A 23064-nucleotide genomic window follows, 5' to 3' on the forward strand; every position below is an offset into this window, starting at 1 on the left:
TATTTTTGAATGTTTCTGTAAAACAGACAGATCTGCAGGCGTTCACTGCAGTGGAACTTCACAAAGTGGACAGATATGCGGGTTTGTGTTAAGGTGTTGGATGGATGCCAAATGGGACACAACATGGACTCATGGACTGATTCTTTTATTATTTTTCTTTCTGAATGGTCTGCAGTTGGAGACATTGACTGGATCCAGAGTTCATGACTAATAATCTAATCACCAGTCTCTAGTGGCCCATCTGTAAAAACACATCTAATTATTACAGGAATTTTACAACTTTGTGTGCTGCTGTTCCAAAACACGCTCATGCAAATCAGTCACAGAGTTGTGCTTGGATCACATTTGTTACATGCTATGAGTCAGATGAATGAGGCAGCTGTGTTTAGAGCCCATGCAGGGGTGGCAGTAAACTACCTGACTCGAGATGAGGTCCTCGCAGACGGAGAGAGCCATCTGGATGGCGTTGGGTTTATGAGTTACGGAGATGGCGGTCAGCTTGAATTTGTCCCTGCCGTAGACCTGGTTGGCCTGGGTCACGGCATCTTTAAAGACCTGCTCGTATCTCTTCTGGCTCAGGACGGCCCCGATGTTCACGATCTTCGGCTCGCAGCCGGCCCGCGCGCAGGAACACGAGAAGAGCACCGCCAGCAGAAACAGACGCATCGTGTGGACCACCAAACAGCACAGTGCAAACCGGTCGCTTTTCTCTCCGGTGGCGGGTCGGCTTGACCAGCTTCTGGGCAGCGGCACGGCTCAGCCACTTGAATCCACGACTGCAGATACGACCCAGGTGGGCGGTGTGAGCGCGGGAGAGAGGCCAGAAAAGCAAGGAGAAGGCTGAAAAAAATCGGTGGTTATGTGCAATGCGGTGGAATGTGCATGATCATATCAGGAACACGCTGTTAACCAGGAACATCCGAACCGCATTGTCCACCTTTTTTTCTGCTCTCCTCTGCAGGATCGTCCAAACCTCCCTGCGGTTTTAAGGAAAGAGTTAAACCATTGCCGAAGCTTCCAGGCGGCTTTCTCTCCGGGGCAAGTATCGCTCTCTCCAGCCGCTGCTCCGTGCGCGCTGTCCGGACTGATCTCACCGATGAGTCGCTGGCTGGTCGCTCCGGGCTGAGCGGCTGCTGTCCTTGGTGCTGACAGCTGTGCATGCGCGCCGCGGAGGTACTGCGCGCTCCCGCCGTATCGGCTCCCCACTCTGGGCTTTGCGCGTTGGCGTGCTGCTGCTGCTGCTGCTGCTGCTGATGATGATGATGATGATGATGCTGAAGAAGAAGCTAATCGTATGAAAAATACATGTACTTACTTATTAAAAATACACTCCGTCATCATGTTAGACTATTTCACAGGACATGAAAGGAAAGATAACCGAAGACAGCGCACTAGTGTTAAGTTACATACCTGGAGGGTATGGATAGGATGATCAATTAATTCACATTAGGGGATATGGGCTTTGTTGGTGCGTGTGATCTGAAATGAGAGCCTCGCGGTTCAATAGAGGGGAAGGGGGGGAGGGTGGTTTTTTTTTTTCCAAACGGGTACCAGGTCAGAGTTGAGCCAAGGACACGGGCTTATTATCCTGCAAACTGAGGAGTCTTGATCTGTCGTGTTGCTCTCTGTGTAAAGTGGACGGACCTCGGTGGACAGCTCATTAATCACATGCGGTGTCAGAGCCATCCGTTTTACAGTTGAGCAGGAGCGGACCCGCCTGGCCTGCGTCTTAAATCGTGTGTGTGCGGAATACAAAAAAAACAAAACAGACTGTGGATACTGTGGATGTTGTATAATCCCTGACCCCTCTGTTTAAGACTGTTGAGAGCATCCCTGCAGCTAAAGACATGAGCAGAGTCAACCTCCCGGTTACCTAGGAAACAAGCTTTTTATACAACACGATGGAGATCTTTACACGGAGGAAATATTCTCTGGCAAGCCGACAGTGAGTTTATTTATCAGCAGGAAACGTCGAGATAAATCACTGCGACTACAACCGTGTACACAAAAATCAAAAGATAAAAAATAAATTTAGTCAAGAAGACTCAAGTATTCAAACAGCCGTTTATCTTTTTTTTTTTTTTTTTTTTTTTTTAAATTATTATTAATAGATAAATGATATTCACCCCGAGGGGGTGTTTGCGCACGTGCTTTGGTGTGTTCACTCCACGTATTAATATCAACACTTCCTACCATTGGAAAAGGTGTTTTGAAATGAGGCCAGCATTTGAACAGTGCTCTGAATTCTAAGTCACACAGCACTGTGGCGTCTCTCTGTTGCAGTAGGCTGATAAATTAATCACAAGGCAGAAGAAATTCACATTCATCAGCTGCTGGCTGTGTGCTTCCAAAACGAGCTCATCTCAAACATGATTTGGTAATTTCATTTCATTTTTTAAAAAAATAACTTTAGACAAAACTGTCTGGTGTATGCCTACACTGTTAAAGGGGATATTCAGCAGGAAAATCTAAATAGCAAGGCAAAAAAAAAAAAAAAAAAAAATTGTTGTATTAAATGAACAGATACATGATACATGTATTTCAGATTATTTTTCACATGAAGAAAAAATGTGACCTCACTTCAACATAAATGAACACATTATTTCCACTTGCAGTTCAGGTCACATTAATTTACTTCAGGATAGGAGAAGAAAAAACAGAAAAGGAGCTCTACAAATATACGTTCACCAGAAAAACTAGACAACTCTATTGTTTTGGCTGTTGTTTTTTATTCTTTTTTAGTTTTTTCAAGTAAAAAGATGGGCACATACTTAGGTTATAAAGTAGTATATAATCCGTCATTTTACCTGAAATATGAAAATGACCAAATGTGGAAGTCTCAGGGGTATCAATTTCAGACAGCAAAATACGTTGTACAAGCTGAATTTATTAAAACAGTTTTGGCCTATTTATACCATCTCATGCAGACCTGAGGTGCTTCCAGCAGGTCGATATGAGATAAAGGTAAAAACAGTGAAACAGTGTACAGACAGACATCTTGTTGGCCAAATAAAATTTCAAACGGGCCATATCCAGCCCATGGACCAGAGTTTGAATAGCTTCGATGCAAACCTTTCAAGGAGAAAGGAGAATAAGTACGGTTACTAAGACACCGACACTGTTTGTGTGGTTGAGTCCAGAATTGTGAAAAAAACAATCATGTTGAAGAGGAAACCTAATGATTGCCTTCCCATCTCATCATAACTGCCACGCATTTTGTATTAAACACACCATTTATCGGATGGCCCTGATGGCGTGAGGGCCACTCACTACAAGCCCTCCTGTGCCTCTCCAGCCCACTCGCACATCAATAAAGCCGGACCAATCTGCTCTGCAGCCATTATATAATAAGTTGGCTTGTTTGCTGCTGGAGCAACTCAACACGGAGTCCTATGAAGACACTCCAGCTTAGTGAGTCCAGTGCACAAAAATAAGTATGAGCCGCCGAGCACACAAAGATCATCACAGACTTTTAAACTTAAGCATGCACACATGCACGCTAATCCACACACACTGACACACTCTTGAGCACACTTTGAGCCGTCCACCCACACAGAAGTAATACAGACTCAACACCCACACAGTCTTCTGCAAGGCCACAAGTTAGTTTGTGTGCGTGTGTCAGTTTTAAAACCAGGTGTGTTTAGGTTAATACCAAAATACATGTCATCACACTGGTGGAATATGTCTACATCAAGCAATTAAAAAAAAAAATGTAGCCTATTTAAATGGAACAGATCATATGAGACAATAAAGGACAAATGTTTTGCACACAGGTGCTCCAAATCTGGCCAACCTGCGCAGCCGCGCCCCTCGGCCATCTTCAATGACAATGGAAATAGTTAACACCACTGCGCATGTGCACAAACACACACACACACACACACACACACACACACACACACACACACACACACACACACACACACACACACACACACACACACACACACCAGCAGGTAAGGCAGGGACCGTCACAAATGTTATATTAAAATTGTTTACTTTTTTGAGGTTGCAATGGTGATGACACCTTGTTTTGGCAAAATGCCTTAAAAATGTCAGTTATCCTCCTGAAGCAAAGAAATTTCACTTAATTTTAAATGATCAAAAAATGCCTGTAATTGATAAATCACCCATGTATGAAACACGCAAAGTGGGAGCGACAGAGGAAACAGACAGCCGAGCATGTCACACTTTGCACTCCCACAAACTTTAGCGCTTAGCATGACAGCAGCATTTATCTGCAAACTGCGTGTCTTCGGCTGCTTGTCTTTGCATCAGATGAGTGCATTTTTCAGGACACATTTTCTTGAACATGTTGAAAGGCGAGATGAACTGTACTATAAATTACATGTGTGGGTGTCTTTAATACATGGAGGAGCATTTTAAAAAGGGGGGGTTCCATACTTGTTGGACGTCTGGAACATGGAACCCACATTATTTGATTGCAGCGCGAAGCAAAACAGGTCATGCTCTGCCAGCACTTTGACATAAACTGAGCTGAGGAAGCCTTGGAAATGGATTGCCTCAATGAGTCATCTGCAGATGGATGCCTGCCTATCTGATGTGTTCCTCATGTAGTGTGAAGTCCTTGCATAAATTATAGATGCACTGCCCCCTTCGTGCTCCCTTGCTTGCTTATCCCATCGCCGAACTGAAGCATTCATGCTGCAGACTCACGGACTCTTCTGGATTTTAGATGCCAGCTTTACTCCTAACAGGCTTGATCAACAGGGATACATTTTTCATTTCCCGTTAGAGCAGCCTGCTAGCTCCAAATTGGTGTCTCTGTAATTGAGACAGTCCAACAAGTCTATAGAGAATCTGGATTCGATGTCAGGAAATCATCTAATTTTATTTTGCTTTATGTAATATAACACTTCACATAAATTATATGGAATACAAACAGTATGTGTGCACTGTGATTAAAACCCTTCACTTTATTACGTGATAAACTTTTTATGCACCTCACCATTTTGAAACAGAATAAGCTGTTATTACTCAGTATATTTATAATTAATGTGAGTAATCTATTTTTTATATGTTTGAGAGTTGTGTTTCTTTATCTCTGGCATTAGAATTTTCATTTACAACCAGTCATTCAATGATAGTAGGAGCCTTAACTCTTGAAAACATCATCAAAGATATCTACCATTTTTGTTGACATATTAACCCTCCTGTTGTCCTCGGGTCAAAATGACCCGCAGCTGTGTTCAACCAAGTTCTATTTTATTTTCATATTTTTGGGGCTCATTGGTGACAAGGAGGCTGTGAGGGTTTCTTTAAAGAATGATGACCAATGATCCCAAAAAATATAAAAATATAGAAATAAAATAGAACTTGGTTGAACACAGCTGCAGGTCATTTTCACCCAAGGACAACACGAGGGTTAATTAGCCTGGTTGTATCAGATCTAAATTCACTGCATGAATATATGGGTCGGCCATTGAGGATTGTTACCAGTCGTTGCATCCTAATGGACGTGGACCACAGGTTAATTTGGAAACTTTTGAAGCAGCATTTAACAAATCCGCATTGACCACCATATGAAGTATATTGTGTGCTGAAACTCACCAAGTTGAAACAACAACCCCAATGTGAGCAAAGTGCAAAACCAACATGTCCGTAAACAAGCTTTTCAACCTCTTATTTTAAGTTTAGGCATTAGTCCTGATCAGCTTCAATTCCTCGATATTTGCTACAACTGTTCATATCACTTTATCTAGCTCTACCACACCAACTGCATACTGTATGTATGTAGTATGTACATACTAACACAAACACACTGAGCCACCCCACTGGTCACTGATTGGTCCGCCCCTCAGAACACTTGACCTGAATGCAAAGTGAAGCAACAATATTATTAATTTTGTGTTATGCACCCCATGAATTAATTTTCATAAAGGCTGAAATGGCAAGTTAAGAAGTGCAATTGTCAGGTGAATTTCTAGGCTTGGATATATCCTCTGAAAATAACGCTCAGGGTAAAGCTGAAAAGATATCACACCCCTTCCTGTTTGTAGTTTCCACCAAAGTGTCATTAAGAAATGGCATGTACGGGGAGGTGAGGACAAGAAAACTTTCAGATAAAACGGGAAAGTATTGTTATAGTGGGGTGCCCAAACTGGTACTTACTTATTACACACCACAACATAAATTGTGGTGTGTAATGTCATTTTTTTTTTTTTTAAGTTAATGAATGCATTTAAAGAAAATTGAGGCAATTATCACTATTTCATGTTTGCTGCAGAGGTAATCTTTTGCTTTTTATTACTTCTCTCCAAAATTCATCAAAATATGTAATTTGTCCAGAGCTGCATAGTAGCACATTTGGGAGTGGATCAACAACAACAAAAAAAGAAAAAAGAAACAAGTCCAGAGGCATCTCAATTCCAGCTTCAATCAGCACTCTCTTTTTGATTGTAGGGACACGTTTCCTTCATGTGCGCTATGAAAGCACATCAAGCTGGGTCTTTGTTGCTAAGAATACACAGTAGTAGCCGTACAGAGCATCCGAGCTGTTCTGATGAGAAGTAGGTCAATATGGGATCCAGAAAGATATGAGAAGTTTTGATCCAAAGTCCAACCTCCATTATCCGGAGCACCGAATCCTACAAAGCATATGTCACTCCTCAAAGAAGACAGAAGTCAGAGGTTAACAAACTGATAACAGACTGGTTCATGTCAGTTGTACAGTTGCTTTAGAAATGTTCTACGATAAACGTTTAGAGGATTAGAAAATTATTCTTCATGTGCATGTGTCCTCAATCATTTTTCCAATGATTGCAAAGGGCTGCAATTTAGGCCTTAATAAATGAGTTTCAATAAACTCATTATACTAAAAGCAATTTGCGAGCAAGGACCACCACCTCAATTAAGTATGATCAGAAATTATTGATTATGATATGAAGGAATGCATTGGAACTGGATAAGACACTGCGGTTTGGGGAAGGCTAAATTGAGAATCCACTGCAGATCTCGGGCCTCACAGATCCCCAAAAAACCTTCCTAAGAAAGAAGTGATGGCTAAGCCTCTTGGAAGTTGTGACGGGTGTGGAGCAGCTTGGAAGCCCATCAGACCATAATCATGATAAGGTGATCTGCTACTCTTTTGTTTGGGGGAAAGACGGCTGAGGGAGTGGCCTGTAAAAGAAGTCGGAATAAAATCCAACATGATGAAAGGGGGAGTGCAAGCAGGAACAAGTGGAGACGTTGCCGGATTCCATGGCGAAGAAAGTGTGGTAGGATTTGTAACTGCAGGTTACGCGATTGTGGTTGGCAGGGGTTTAGATGTGGATGTATTGAAATATTACTATTGAAAAAGCCCGCAGTCCTTGTAGATGAGTTAAAGGTTGGATAAGCAGGGCTCACTATGAGATTCATGCAGGAGGCAGGAGGGACAACACGTCAACAAACTACTTTTGCAACTGGGCGACGTCTGTTCTCTGGGTCCCGGAGAGATGGGCGTCACAAGGGAGCGAGGCAGGATTGGTGGACTTTGGAACCTCTGGTCCCAGCTCCTCTCTCGGATACTGCAGACACCACAGATACAGACTCCGCCTCTCTCCATGCTTTTAAGCGGCTGAGGTGGCAGATCTGTGTAGCTCCGCCCCTGTCAGAACACCCCACGTCATAGTCGACATCCCCTACTCGCCGTGTGACCACAAATAAATAAATAATAGTTCACATATTTTTACACCTCCTCTCTTAAGCCTCTCTCTCCCAGTGGCACAGTTGCTGAATACGGGCTGACTGCAGTTACCTCTGGATTGAGTGTTTTTACACGTTAACAGTATCACACTTGCACACATCCAGAATTGCTTTATCAAAAAGAAATTGAAATGTGACCTTTAAAGCATATGAAAAATAGCTGACTGGTAGTTCAAGATTTGATGCAGCATCTACACACGTTTCTGTGAGTGTGTGAGCCTCCAGCTGCCTCTCCATCAAAGTGAACCAACATAACGGTGACGCTGAGACAGGCTGAAGTTCAGCACCTAGACAGATGGCAATGACCCGGTCCGGGCTCGTAGTAAAATTGCTCCTGAAGTTTCCAGATCCCTCACTGCAGGAATGAGGTGGTCTGTTGACAGAAAGTGCACTGAAGTCGGCTGGTGTCTGGAGTGGGCCCACTCGTTCAGTGGTTCCACAGAGTGTGGATGTGGATGAAGGTGGTGCGAGGATCTCCATGCAAGGAAAACAGCCAGCTGCAGATGGGCCACTCGTGCTGACTGCTGTCACTGCACTAAGTCCTGACACTTCCACTGCAGCCTGATCCCTGCCAGCCAATTACAGCTCTTGTGGAACAGATGTCTTTTGGTCAGCCCCATCTGTCGCTGTTTCCGTGTCTGCTTTGTGACTCTCATCACAGTTGCCCTGATGTTTGTGCTGAAGCAGAGGCCGTATGACTGAGTCACCCTCATCGTCTTTATTGTGTATGCAACTCTGAGACGAGTCATCTTTTTATTTAGCAGGTGATTTTTTTCCTCCACTGTAAAAGCACGTTCTTCCTCAGACTGTTCCTTCAGCCATCCTTCAAAGCAAAAGGACGTTTCTGTCTGATACACGCAACACAGCCCGAACACAAGCTCAATATGCCTCCTCATTACAGCAAGTCTACTTCCTTCCTGAGCAAAGCTCAAGAGGGACAATTGTTGGTATAACAGCTGAGTGTAACAAAGGCAGCATCCTTCTCGCCCACCACAAACGATAAGAAAAGTACATTCACACATAAGGAGCGTTAACCAATAACGTGAGCCTCAGTGAAGGGCCATGGGCCAAGTAGTGCAGTGAACATTTCACTAATCACGCTCAATTTAACATGTTAACATATTCAGTGCAACGGAAAGCATTTGCCAGTTCAGAAATGCATGAGCAAGCACATCAGAGCAGAGGAGACAGATTTACTGTGCATATTTAAATAAACATTACATCTGTAGATTAGCCACTTATAAAAATACATTTCAATATTGAGAAGAAGCAGAGAGCAGCTCATGGTATTTGGAGGAGGTATTGTGCATTTTAACATTGCTGTTTGTTTTGAAATGTAATCTCTTTTCTAGGACCATCTGACCATAACGGAAATTAAAATATAAACAGGTCCATCACCACGGACAGCTGAACATCCTCGCCTTTACACTGTTGTCATGTTTACAATCAGGTGCAGTTGCATTCATAAAGCCTCACATTATTGTAGTCAACAACGATTGCATCAGGAACATGTCAACAATGTGCATCCAGACTAGGTTAACAAAAATAAAAGTTTAAAATGCATGTTGTTGTTGTAAAGATGTAAAAAGAACACATTTATGACACCTCTCCAATGAATCCATCTCCAGGGGACAAAATCAAAAGTAAAAATATAGCTATTGATGTGTAGAAGTGTAATTGTTTTCCCATACTTGCAATAATGGCCATCTTTATTAGAGCCTCTGGGTGCTTTCACATCTACCTTGTTTGATCGGACTTTTCTGTTTGGTCCAAAGCAAAATAGCAGGCGCCTCGGATCACGGTCCAGATTAGAGGACCAGAATTCGGTCCCACTAAATGAGGTGGACTTGGTCTACATCAAAGAGAACCTTGGTTTGGTTTGTTTGCAGTGTGAAAGCACTGAACATTTATATACAGTATATATTTGTACTGTATATGAACAACAGATCATATGACTGCATGTTAGTTAGGTAGGTAGGTAGGTAGGTATATACTTTATTAATCCCCGAGGGGAAATTTTTTCGCCACAGCAGCATACATACAGAAGCAATAATAGAAACAATAGAATAAAATAATAGAATAGAATAATATAATAGAAAAGCAATAAAATAAAATAGCAGTAAATAGCAGTAAAAAATATAAATATAAAATATAAAATGCACAGTATATACAGTATATATACAGTACATTATATATCTATATATATTATATACAACAAACCAATAAACACAGTCAACATATATATATGTATATATATATGTATATATATATACATACAGTACAGTATATATCTATATATATAATATACAAGCAACCAAGAAACACAGTCAACAGTGTTATTGTACTGTGATGGATTTTGCCAGAGGTGAGTTATTGTAAAGTCTTATGGCAGTGGGCAGTTAAAAGTGTCATTCAGAGCTGCATGCAATACATGCACTCAGCAGTTTAATGGCACTTACTAAAAGTCTTGTCAGTCCCATGTAATACTATAAGTCTGAGAGATCAGGCAACAAATGGTGGAGTGCTCCTATAAGATGTCACTGCTGCAGCGGACTGATGAGTAATCTGAGATAGCGAACAAAAACCAAACACACCTGCAGCTGAGGCACAGGCGGAGGTGATTACAAATTCAGGTGATTACACATTCAAGATTTAAGGAACACACATCAGCTGAAAAAGGAACTCAATCACAAGGCTTAGTGTTTGAGAAAAATAGAGGTATATATGTAATTATAACAGTGCAGAGGAAAAAGGTTTTGACAATTTAGTGGTCTTGTTAAAGTTATAATAAAGAAAGTATGGGGGTCTCAGTATTGCTTGTTTTGCTTGGTTCATCAGAATTTCATATTTATGAGTTGAATTCACTCAGTCAATACTTCAGGCCAACGAGTCCTCCAACCCATACGACCATGTTTATTTTGTTCCGACCCTCAAATATGACCCAAAGGACTGTTCCATAAATTAGCGCCCCATTTAGGCACAAAATCCACTTGGGCTCGGGAAAGATAATGGCTTAAATTTAAATTATGGCACCGTGTCGTGCATTGAAGTTACTACTTCCTTTAAGTTATGCAACCTCCACCGTCATAGCAACAGTAAACAAGGCTTTAAAAAACTGTACCTACTTGTATTTTGGAACACAAAGTGAACAGCGGTATCCAGGAAGTCTGCTGCTGTGTTGAAGTATCCACCCAACACGCCTCCTGCTAACAATGAAAAACGTACATAATATAGATGTAATTTGAACTACGTCACTTCTTCATGACACCGGATTATCATTATTTATGTGACTGCGAGAGGTCTCTTAACTTTAAATTGAACTGTGGGTTGTAATAAGCTACTTGAACAAAAAAAAAAACTATGTTTGTATTTCAGAGAAGAGTCTCCTTCAGCCACTTGGGTATATGAGACTTTAAATTCATAGCATCCTCTTTAATGGAAGGAAGTTTACACGGTTTAATAAGGAAGAGCTCAGGCTTTAAAAGAATGCATTGCCCCTTCACAGGAAGGTGAATTCAGGCCTCCTTCCCCCCTGTAATTTATTACACGTGACAGAATAAAATCAATGGTGGACACCTTTCTCTGAGTCGTCTGATTAATGTCCATCCTGACCTGACGTATTCTCTGCTGAGCCCTCTACCAGCATTTCAGGAAGGTCAGAAGTCCAAAGTGTTGCGCTGGTACTGCAGCCGTGGGCTGTTCTCGCTGTAAAACTGACTGAACCAGCGCCGGTGCTTCTGGATGGCTGAATCCTCCTTCACCAGGAGAGGCTTGGAGACATACTTCTTATTGTTCCAGATCATCACGTCGCGCTCAAACTGGACACAAAAATTTAAAAAAAACAGCAGAGGGTCACTGGACAGGATTGTAAATGAGCCTCAAAAAGCCCAGAATATTGATTTATATTGAGAAACGTGATTCACCTCATAGGAAATGTGTATTTTCATACTTCTCCACTCATCCACTAACCTAATTTACTTCCTTGGAGCATTTGATAATCAAGCAAGACAAGATTTTCACTTAAGTAGGACCAAAAATTAAATAATAATAACCGTACTGCTGTCTCACTGCATTCAATTATTATAATTTCTCAGCAGGGATTTTACTGTGAAGTGTTGTTGATTAAATGTCACTGTACAGTAACTCCAGCAGCTACTGAGATTTGGCATTTTAGTACAAACTGCCTGTCTCGAACAGTCTTCTAAAATGAGTTTTCTCTGGTGTCAGTACAACATGGAGAAACACAAAGACAAAATAATTAAATAAAGAATACATTCTTTGAAGATGGAAAGCCTCTATCTTGTGTCTTTGTGTTTCATCAACTTTATCTTTGAAAACTAATACACTTATTTTGGTTGAATTTCTCAGGTAGTTTTAGTGGGGCACCCACTCTGGGGCATTAAACTGTAGTTTACATTTTGAGCCAAATTATACGTTTTCCTGTCTGTTAAAACAACAGTGACTGTGTTTCTTCACCACTCAGCTAATTATCAAGTTTAATGAGGACTATTGACACCTCTTCTGTGACTGTGTGGTGTCACTTCTGTTGACAACGTGGAAGCAGAATTAAACCAAAGGCAGAGTGGGAGTCAAATGCACTCTGTGAACTCTCCATATCAGAGCAATAATACATTATTAACATTAACGATAATAGTTGTGATGTCTACACCCAAAAAAAAACATATACAAGGTGCAATCAAAAAGTTCCATGACTGCTCCTGTTGCGCATGAGTGTACATGAACCAGGACAAAGAAATAACTTCTGTGGGTAAGTACTCCGAGTTACATCGATTGATCAACACCAGAACCTGTGTAACCTAGTTTTTGTGGCCACTGACTTAATTGCGATGTCACCATGGACCTAAAACTTTTGTGTAACATATTTGGAAGCGTAAAGAAGTTGCAGGGCGCCAAAACTAGTCAGTAGGGGAGTCTGGGAGCGACGATTGTGTTGTCGCAAGTCAAAATTGTATCTTGATCTCTGCTCAAGTTCATGGAGAAACTGGAGACACAACCAGACCACTCCTCACAAAAATAGGTTTAACACGGGTACCGATGTTGATCAAGCAACGTAACTTGGAATACTTGCTCGTGTAAGTCACTGCTTCCCCGTGTACATTACTGTGCTGCAATCTGTGCAGGCACAACAGCAACAGTCTCAGAACATTTGGATCCCACCTCACAACAGCCTGCTGCTGCGATAACCAGGTGAACAATAAGCTAAAAGACAATTTACTTATTTATTCAGATAGCACAGTATAACAGTGGAGTGGCAGCACAAACAGTATGCGAACATCTGAAGACTACAGTCTGGTACAGTGATCGTACCTGAATGCATTCTGCTTTGAGGATGAATTTGGGCACCAGAGGTGGGATGTTCGACTGGTAAAAGATAATGTGAGACACACACTGCAGCAGAGGCTCAACTGGAGTCACACAATGCATGATTACACCGCAGCCCAAGAAACTGTGGTTGAACAGCAGGAACACCACTCCTGGACCCACCTGAAACATACAGACGTGTCATAATTCAAACCTCCTTATTCATATATGGAAATACTGGATGCAAACATGTACAGAGGTGTGCATTATTTGAGGTTATTGACAAGACTGTTATGTATGTTTATGCAATAAGGATTGATTCATTATTCACATTTATTAGCAGTTAAATCAAATATATTTTGTGTCATTTAACATTAAGCTCCTTTTACATAATATTTCATGTGTAAAAAGCAACAGTTTGTTGATCAGACCTGCCAGTCATTTAGGAAAATGCAGTTACACGCATGGTTGAGCCCAATAATGCTGCTGACCGCCCTTTCCTGCCTGTATTAGAGAAACTATACCCCGCCAGCAACATTTGTATCGGGTTGTATGAGAGTAGTGGCTTCAGGGTCCAATTATTCAACCAGGCAAGATAAAAAGGCACAAACTGCACAATCGTTGGCCAACTAAAGAATATTGTGTGTTTTTGCATCAGCATTTCTCTCCTATTGCAATACTGATCAGGCTACCAGTGATCCACATTGGAGATGATTGGAGATTTTTAGTCCAGCTGGTTTTGTAAAAAAACAGTTTTATCAAGCCCATCCTCATACCAAAAATGACAACATTGGTCTGTTGTTGAAGTCTGTAAAGCAAACTATATTTAGTTATTGTGATCTCTAGTGATTGTGCTAATTATGACAGGAGCAGTCACAAACATAGTTGATCCCCCCCAAACCATGATCTTTTCCTAAACCTAACCAAGTGGTTTTAACTATGACAATTTCACAATGTTAAGTACATGTTTACTGTTGTTACCATGACAACAAAGGTATAGCATACCTGTCGCTGGCACTCTCCAATTGTCAAATGAGGTGTGAAGATGTTATGGTCCTGTAGAAGGCGCTTAAAAATGCTCACGTCACACACCGTGTTCAGACCAAATGTGAAGTAAATTAGTCCCGTGGAGCAACAAAGTCAAACCAAAGGACATTCGCTTCGCATTTGGTCTGAACACACAGATAGACCTGATTTAAAAATGGACGTGGTCTCCCGGTCTCAAAAGTAAAGCCAATGTGGAAGTGCTTTGAAGTGCAATACCACTGAGCGTCACTAGGGGCTGGCTCCAAAAAAAAACAACTTTGGCTCCAACAGAATCCCATTCAAATTCTCTCATTAAATACAAAGTCAATACATTTTTTTCCACAAGCCATCATGGTGTCATTATCTAAATCACCCCCTTCTGATCAGTGTTCAGGTGATTCTTCTAAAACTAATCCCATAATAAGTCAGGCCTCAAAGAGAGGGATGTCTGAAGGACCGTCCAAATATGAGTACTTTAGGCTCCAAAAAAACAAGAAAGTGATGACTAAGAGGCCAGACGCCAGGCTTCAAAATAGCCGTTCACAAACCATTTGGCTCATATACTGTACGTCATTATGGAAAGTCATTGGGTATCAACCCACTGTGTCGTTTCTGTAGGAGGGTGTGTTGGCCTTAAACATATGCAGTCAATGTCCTTTTATCTCCACGTTGTTTCAGTAAACCTGCTGTGTTTTGACTATAACTCCTTATAGCTTTGTTTCTTCAAAACAGCTAGAAGCCATGACAGGCTTTACTTCTTATCTAAACTGAAAGCCATCTAAAGAAACACAGGTCTGAGCCGTATTTAAGTAAGTGAAATCCCTTTTAATTTTAACAGAATTATAGATGAGATCATTCATTTGTCTGTAACTTTGAATTAATGAGCAAACAGCATTCCTCCTTTGACCTTTCTATGTACCTGTCTGGCCACAACATGAACATCCAGCAGAGGCCAGTGACATCCGAACACACTGAGCGCATGTTTCACCAACATCTGAGAACAATGCTTGTTGGGCTTTGACTCTGGTTCCCATTGAGCCTGAAAGAAACACAGATAACATACAGATATTGGTTACTAAAACCATCAAGCTCACTATAAGAAATGAGCGGGTAATGATGTTCAGTATGTTAGCGTGCTAATATTTGCTAATTAGAATAAAACAAAGTAAAACTGGCACAGATGTAAAAGAACGTCTCATTTAGTTTAATTTTTTTAGTTCAGAAAAGCTTTACCTTCCAGTCATGTCGCAAAAATTCCCAGGTTTTGCTGTTGGTGTATCGCAGATCGACTCCGCTGACGATGCCGGGGGTGTGCAGGTGAGCCAGGTGAGCCAAGTCTGCTGCATTTTCAGGAATCTCCTACATGAAAGGGAAGAAACATGACACATCCTCGTGATCCCAGTTTGATTCTGTGTTTATTTGCATCACAGAAAGCGGCTCTTCTGAGGATTCAAAGGAAACAGTTACGGGATGCTCCTTTTCCCTCCCTCCTGTGTAAGAAGACTCAGTGATGTCTGCCTAAACTGTGCCGATCATTTATGTTAACGACAAAACATCTTTTCATCGTCAAACGAACAACATCATTTTCATTCTGCAGACATAAAAACACATCCAAACACGCGTTCACCTACCTCTATGTGAGCGTTGATGAAATGCTCAGTTCTCCCCCGATAGACCCACTGGCCCGTTGTAATCTCCTGCTGCTCAGGGACGGCCCACTGAGGTTCGTCTCCATCGCAGTGGAACCAAACCAGCACCTGCCTGTTGACCTCGCAGCAGGGCCAGCAGCGCACGTTGGCGAACTCTGGCACTGAAGGACAAATGAAAATCAGAATCATAGCCACATTAATCAGGATGTACTGTATACAGGGACATGTTTTTTGGTTGTTGTTTTTTATTCTCCTACCGGTGCTGTCTACGACCAACAAATAATGCTCGTGTATTGATTTGTTAAATTACATGATATCTTAAGTCATTTACTGAGCATATCCCTGGTCCCCAGAGGATATAACCAGCAAATTCATCAGCAAATAATCACCTTCAGGAACCTTTTTTGTTTAAAACTGTGAATTATTTTCTGTCAAGGTTCCATGACACTGAGACATATAATAACAGCAAGTGATTTCCTCCATGTGACGTGCTTTTAGTAGAATGACATTGCCATCCCTTGGACATGACCTTCATTTCATACCTTTTTCTGAATAGGGAACTTTCACACACTTGCCATCGTCCCCCTGAAACTGCCATCCGTGAAATGGGCACTCGATGCAACTTCCCAACACCCGTCCTCCCACAGCCAGGTTGGCACCCAGGTGAGGGCAGTAGGCATCGAGCACGTAGGCCTTCCCATCCTGGCCCCGAAACACAGCCAACTGCTCACCTAGACAGATGAATAATAATAATAATAATAATAATAATAATAATAATAATAATAATAATAATAATAATAATAATAATAATAAACTTTATTTGTATACCACCTGGCCCTGTGATGGACTGGTGATCTGTCCATGGTGTACCCTGCCTTCGCCCAATGTCATTAAAGCCTCTGATGGAAGAATTTGTATGCGATTTTAACATGTTTAGATGTTTGTAGGAATTGAGGTAATTTACAGGGAAAGTTGTTGGAGTCTATGCGTGTTGTGTTGGGGGTTCAATGCACATCAATATCTACCCCAATGTATTTTTTAATACTAACACTAGGGGGCAGCAAAATCACAAATGTTCAGATCCCTCATATAGTGGCTTCAAACAGATATTTAAATGCTTATGTTGCCTTTGTCACCTGTATTCCCCTGTTTATCTTTCTGGTGTGCACACTGAATTCAGACACCACATCTGGAATATCTCCTGCATTTGGCCTGACTTTTAGCTCACATATGGACTTTCAGCAGTGCTCAGATTGAATCAGGATTTGTGCAAGCTGGGCAACTGTGGTTTAGAGTAACCACTGAGAAAGCTCCACCAGTGCTGAGTCAGGGTACTACAGAATTCTAAGAAATCCAAAATAAGGCTCCTCCAAATGAGGAGTGACACAGCACCACACTGCTGCCCCCAGGCTGTAGTGAGGCAGACCTCAACCACAGCGTAACGTATGAGAGGAGCGCAAGGGAAAAGACGCACGAGGTGAAACTTTATATATGATGTAAACGGATGATAGCAGAGAAAAGTTAGGAGGGTGACACTGCAGCAGCAGATTACAGCAGGATGCAGACCCTGCACAGACACCAAGGTCTACATTTAGGTCAGCAGAATTCTTTCAGGGACTGCAGGGAGAAACACAGAAGTAAAACAAAATGTATCTACTGTACATACTGAGCATCATGGACATCGAAGTATGCATGTTTTTTTTTTCTAGGAAAACATTCTGCACTCTAAATAATGTTTTCCAGCATGCCAACACGCCCTGGTGGTTCTCTGGCAATCACTCGTTCCCATATTGGCAACCAGGGCTCTGCATCACACTTGTAGTGTGTAGGAGTTCTACAAAGCTGCCACACTGGCGCTCACAGTAAGATATCCAAAGTACGGTCAACCAGCGTGTGATCAAGAACTTCAGTTAACTTCAATCATTTAAAATGTTACACAGTCTTACAGTAATTCTTGACTGTGGAAATGGTCGCAAATATTCACACATTCTTCAATTGGCTTTGATCCGTTGTCATGGAGATGTTGATACGAGCTCAGTAGCTGTTACTGTACCACTTCAAGTTACTCTAAAACCCAACTGAAAGCTCTGAAAAAAGCTAGTAAGAGGCCCGTGAGTTGGAATTGTTTCGTCAAAAATGATCTGATGAATAAATTAGTCATTAGAAAATGAAACACAGTTCAGATTGTTTGCAGTACCAGTTATTTATCAAGGAAAAATACCAAAAGATTTACTGTGTGATGAGTGGATTTGATGCTTTTTTTTTTTTAATATTTGGATTTTGGACTGTTGTTCACACAAAACAAGTAATCTGAAGACATCCCTCCGGGCTATGGAAACTTTTGTTGATATATTCTCTGATCTTATTTTCATATCTTAAAAATTCAATCAGCCGATTGAAGGAATAGCTTATAGATCCAATTGGTGCTAAAGATGACAATTAGTTCCAACTATGCACTGAATCAGTCTCACTCAGGATCTTTGTCAGGTATGAAACCTTTCATATGCTGTTTGTTGGTGGATTTACGGCATGCGATGTGACAGATGAAAGCTCTGCACGCTCTTTGAAACCTTTTTCAACTCAAACTCAAAGAAACTCTCTGAAGAGATCAAACAGTGCCACGGCATATCAAGACCCAGGAAACAAATTAAAAATGCGAAACACATATTTGATTAAATTAGCGATAAATCACAGCATGAAATACATTTAAACTTTGGGCTGCTACAGCACGGACACATACAGTATATGTGACACAGGGAAAGCTTCTAAGCTGTCAGTGATGAGGTTGTCATTATTGATCCTAGAGAAACCTCTCCATTTACAATAAACACTGAATCAAAGCAGTCAGCTCATGCTCATACATCAGAATTGATATTAGAGACAGATCTTCATGATATAATATGATCAACATTAGCAAAAAATTGACTGAGGAAGGTTAAACTTCATGTTTTCAAATGAAGATTTTGCTGCAAATAACCAATTTATTCTGTTATTAGGAACAGCAAAAGGCTATAAACAATCAGAAGATGATTCCTCTGAAATTATAATACTGTGTATTTGTATTTTATTGACACAAATACAAGTTGGTTAAAAGAATAAATAAGAAAATTATTGGCACAAAAACTGATCAAGTAAATAACCTCTTTGCCTCTATGTGTTGATTCTATATGTAAAAGTAACCATTACGTCTGCCTCAATGACACCTTGAAATTCAAACACGCAGGTCAAAGCTTGTGTTCGAGCTTTTGTTCCAAAAGAAAGCTGTCACTAAAGTTACTAAGCACCCTAACGCGTTAACTACCCTAACAAAGACTTGGCCATTGTGTTTGAAATGTATATTTATACTCTGAATACCAATACAACTTTGTAATATAAGCTTGTCTCTTCTATCGTGGCAACAAAGACCTGTTGAGCTGGCCAACATTGGGGTTGTGGAGAGGACAGCAGTGGCCAATAAAACCTAAAGAACTACAAATGTGCTGTTTATTCTTTATTTGATGAAAGCTTTTAGTAAGACATAGTTTCCTTAATATTTTGATTATGTTGAATGTTATTGAGCTTTGGTAACTGGTTTGTGTGACATATTCCACATCTACATGACTACCTTTTGGAAATTCAGCTCTTGATTATTGAGAGAAGGTAACCCTGAGTAACCCTGAAGGACATGGCCGGATTAACCTCCCACGGGGGGCCCTGGTTCAAACATTTCTTGCTGAACCCCTTCTGATCCCCACTGTTGATGTAAGTTCCCCATGTATCCAAAACATATATGAGTAATCTAAAGATTAAAAAAAATGATAAGTGAAATGACAAAAATGTATTTGTAACAATTTTGAGTTCTGTTTATTTATCAAATTGTAAATTCTTAAGTAACAATGATTTTACCAGCTTTTTAAAAGTGAAGGTTTGATTACATATTCACGTAGAGCTGCAACAATTAGTTGATTAATCAACCACTTACATGATAAAAATTAAATCAGTGCCTACTATTTTGACAATTGATTAATCAGTCATGTTTTAATTAAGAAAAATGTAAATTCTCTGATAACTAAAGGCTTTTCAGGCTTTATCTCGGGCACCTTAAGAAACACTAGTGGACTATTTTCACCATTTTCGGACACTTTAAAGACCAAACAATTAGTTCATTAATTGAGTAAATAACTAACAGATTCTTCGGGAGTGAAAAAGATTATTAGTTGCAGCCCAATATTGATGATATATCCATTATTAATAATAATGTCTAATAAATACATTGTAAACCCAAAATGGAGTAAACCCCTGGTCAATTAATCCAACCTGGGGATCCTCATCTTGTTTAAGGACACTTGTGGCTACAACCTGCAATAACATCTGAGCATAAAATCTTGGTGTAATCATGAAATCTGAGTTAAACCTTTGCAGCAACCCAATAAATGAGAGAACTCTTGTCCACAGAAGACCGGAAGAAATGTGTCCCTATTAGGACTACAACACATTTCTGATTAGCTTTTACCTTTGATCCAAAGTTCAAATAAACCAGGAGAGGCTGCATTTCAAACTTTATATTTTAAACAGTGGTGAAAAAGACTCTCGTGGTCAGGTGCAGGATAATAAAGTCTGGTTCTGCATCTCCAGCATCACCTGGTGATCACCTTACCTACCCTGTCTTCATAGTTCAGACATCGTACTTTAATTTATCTACTTGGGTGCCTTTTACCAACTGCTGGCCTCATTTACCAAACTTTTACTTGCAATTCAGGCATGTACAAATAAACCCTCCATCCCTTAGATCCAACAATTTTAAGGTTCTGATTCCTATTCAGTGTCAATCACATTCAACATCTACCTCCCTTCCTATGCCAGTTAATTTCAGCTTCCTTTATGTACGGTCATTAGCGAACAAAACTTTTTATTTTGAATGATTTTATTACCTCTAACAACATTGACCTTTTTATGTTTGGCCATAGATGATACTGTCACATAGAGTAGGTAGAAACATCACCTCCTGGCTTCTCATTTTTTAAACAAGCCCAGAGACTCAGTCAGGGGAGGCGGTGTGGCAGTGTTCTACAAAAACTGCTTCAAATGCTCAGTGATTGACCTGGGCATATTCTCATTGTTTGAGTACCTGTGTTTTCTCCTAAGAGATCCTATTGAAACTTTGTGTATTTTAGTCTACAGACCGCCAAAATCATCTGGTTTTATTAATTAATTTTATGAGCTGCTTTCCATCATCGTGCCAAAATACCAAAATACCCTGATTTTAGGTGAGTTTAACATCCATGTCTGCTGTCCTGACAATGCCTTAACCAAAGCCTTCTTAAAGCTAGTTGATACTTTTAATTTACCGCGGGCTCTAACAGGACCCACACACAATAAGGGACATACCCTTGACTTGATTTTGTATAAGGGCATCAGGATCATTGACGTTATATGCCAATATATACAGACCTGAACAAATTGAGAATTTGACCAAAAAAATGTCAATCAAGTAGTGAGGATGGCAGCAGCAGTTGTACAGCCTTTTCTTAAAAAACACTACACTCGATCCTGACACTGAATCATTCCCGGCCAATCTCTAAACTCCCATTTTTTGCAAAGGTCAAAATTAGGTAATTCCTATCCCCCAATAACCTAGAAACAGTAAGACTGGCAGGGGGCTGACGCCTAAATATATAGCAGACCTCCTGTTCCCTTAGGAGCATACATGCAACCTGAGATCCTCTGGTAGGTGGTTCTTGGCCATGCCCGAACTAACCATAAAACTAAAGGTGGCCAGGCGTTTTCTGTTCGGGCCCCTCAGTTATGGAACGACCTGCAGTTTTCTTTTAAATCACTCTTAAAAACTAATTATTTTAGACTTTACTTTTGTTGACTGCCTTTTTATTGATTCACTGTCTGTTTTATTTTTGTTGTATTTTATCATTATATTTTATACTGTTGCACATTGTGTTTTAAATGTATGTAAAGCGCTTTGTAACTTGTTTTTGAAAAGCACTATAAGAATAAAGTTATTATTATCATCATTATATACACAATATGGCATATTATCTATTCAAAGTATGAATGCAATAGGCTATCTATTAATCATACCTAGAACAGAGACATTTTTGACCTCGCCCCTCTCCAGCAGGTGTGAGTCCACCACCCGGTACCAGCCGTTCGGGTAGACCGGAGGCAGCTCTCCGATCTTCCTCCTGCGTCGGACGTCGTTTGCAGCCTGCGCTCTGCTGCGCCCGTCCTCGATGATGTAGCCCACATCATCGAGCGCCCGGAGCAGCTCCAGGGGGCAAAAGATCAGCCGGTACAGCCAGAGCATGGCGAGAGGGGACAGCCCTGCGATGAGGCAGAGAAGAGCCCGCGCTGCAGCATCGTGCAGCCTCGTTTCGCTCCATATCAGGTACCCGCTGCCCTCTGACTCCAGGGGGTCTCCGGCTCGTGTGGCAACCATTGCACCTACAGCCAATGCAATGACAGCAGCCGTCTTTGCACTGCACATTTCCCGACTGTCCTCTGCGGATTTGAATTAGTGTCGACACCTTCTGCTCACTTGCAAAGTGTCAGGGTTACTTTATAAAGAACAGAGTTGAGCGCATTGACACGGGACAGAAATCTAAGCCACACCCGGTGTTTTCTGAAACACTTAACAACCCTTTATTTATAGGCTTGTCTTTGTCTGAGGGGATGGGTCAACACTATTGTTTAAAATATCATTGTCTGGGCCTAAACCTGGATGGTTATGTCCACCGACATTTGACCACACAGCGGATAAAGTGTGTATTGACAGTGTTAGCTGATCTGAATTCTCACAATTGATTACTACAACACACTGAGTAACTGCACAACAGTTACTGTAGGTCAGTGTGTGAGCTGGTGTCCCCAGTTCCATGAGTGCATTTTAATTTTTAGTTCGTATGTTGTTTATTTTTTTCAATTAAAAATACTTATTGGTCAAGATGTGGTATAAGTGCAAAGATTTAGGTCATATTGCCAGATCTATGCTGAACCTGTAACCTGACCAGTCATGTGCTGCATACGCCCTCTTGTGGCCTTCAGTTAAATAATGCTCTTGAGAATCAGAAATCCAGAGATCTCAGATTTACTGTTCAATCTCGCTGTTGAACTAGAAACACGCCTAAATTTCTAAATAAGTGGTCATGGATCTGCTTTTTATTTTTCATAGTAATGAGGCAGCAAAAGTTTAAGAAAGTCTCCCCTCTCCTGAAGTTGCTGCTTGTGACAGTTTTTTATTGACAGATATAATACAATTTTCTGTCGGCCTGTGTGCTGCGATACAGATCTGAATGTAAGATTCTTATCTGATATCCTATAATTACCTGATTCTTTCTTCAAACATCCACTGCTAATGATTTCAAAG

General features: G+C 40.9%; 2 protein-coding genes across 8 annotated transcripts in view; both read right to left on the bottom strand.

Moving 5' to 3' along the window:
- The window catches only part of grin1a (glutamate receptor, ionotropic, N-methyl D-aspartate 1a), a 35053-nt gene extending 33871 nt beyond the window's left edge, over window positions 1-1182 (bottom strand). For 2 of the 7 annotated variants that reach the window (XM_069161607.1, XM_069161599.1), the window contains exon 1: window positions 418-1182. In XM_069161607.1, coding sequence (XP_069017708.1) covers window positions 418-666 — 249 coding nt within the window. In that variant the 5' untranslated portion in view covers window positions 667-1182. The remainder of the gene's footprint in view (window positions 1-417) is intronic. The other 5 variants (XM_069161625.1, XM_069161616.1, XM_069161644.1 and 2 more) reach the window with 3 other exon arrangements.
- Window positions 1183-9684: 8502 nt separating this feature from the next.
- LOC138205590 (cholesterol 7-desaturase nvd) lies at window positions 9685-22220 on the bottom strand. The gene is made up of 7 exons (XM_069161665.1): window positions 21780-22220; window positions 16250-16438; window positions 15690-15868; window positions 15292-15417; window positions 14978-15097; window positions 13039-13215; window positions 9685-11528 (listed from the first exon to the last, which is right to left on the bottom strand). Exons 1-7 carry the CDS (start codon window positions 22183-22185, stop codon window positions 11367-11369), a joined length of 1359 nt encoding a protein of 452 aa, XP_069017766.1. The 5' UTR covers window positions 22186-22220; the 3' UTR covers window positions 9685-11366.
- Between the last annotated feature and the right edge of the window lie 844 nt (window positions 22221-23064).

This window comes from Embiotoca jacksoni, unplaced genomic scaffold (genome assembly GCF_022577435.1).
Source record: "Embiotoca jacksoni isolate LCO1_2020_lvr unplaced genomic scaffold, fEmbJac1.0.p SCAF_10, whole genome shotgun sequence".
NCBI classification, from domain to species: domain Eukaryota; kingdom Metazoa; phylum Chordata; class Actinopteri; family Embiotocidae; genus Embiotoca; species Embiotoca jacksoni.

Bases quoted from the DNA above. Each gene is read 5' to 3' on its own strand.
- LOC138205590 (XM_069161665.1), bottom strand. From the start codon at position 22,185: ATGTGCAGTGCAAAGACGGCTGCTGTCATTGCATTGGCTGTAGGTGCA. The intron at 15,869-16,249 runs GTATGAAATGAA...TTTGTCCTTCAG, and splicing joins AGTTCCCTATTCAGAAAAAG to TGCCAGAGTTCGCCAACGTG. The intron at 11,529-13,038 runs GTACGATCACTG...TTTTGTGTCCAG, and splicing joins TCAAAGCAGAATGCATTCAG to TTTGAGCGCGACGTGATGAT.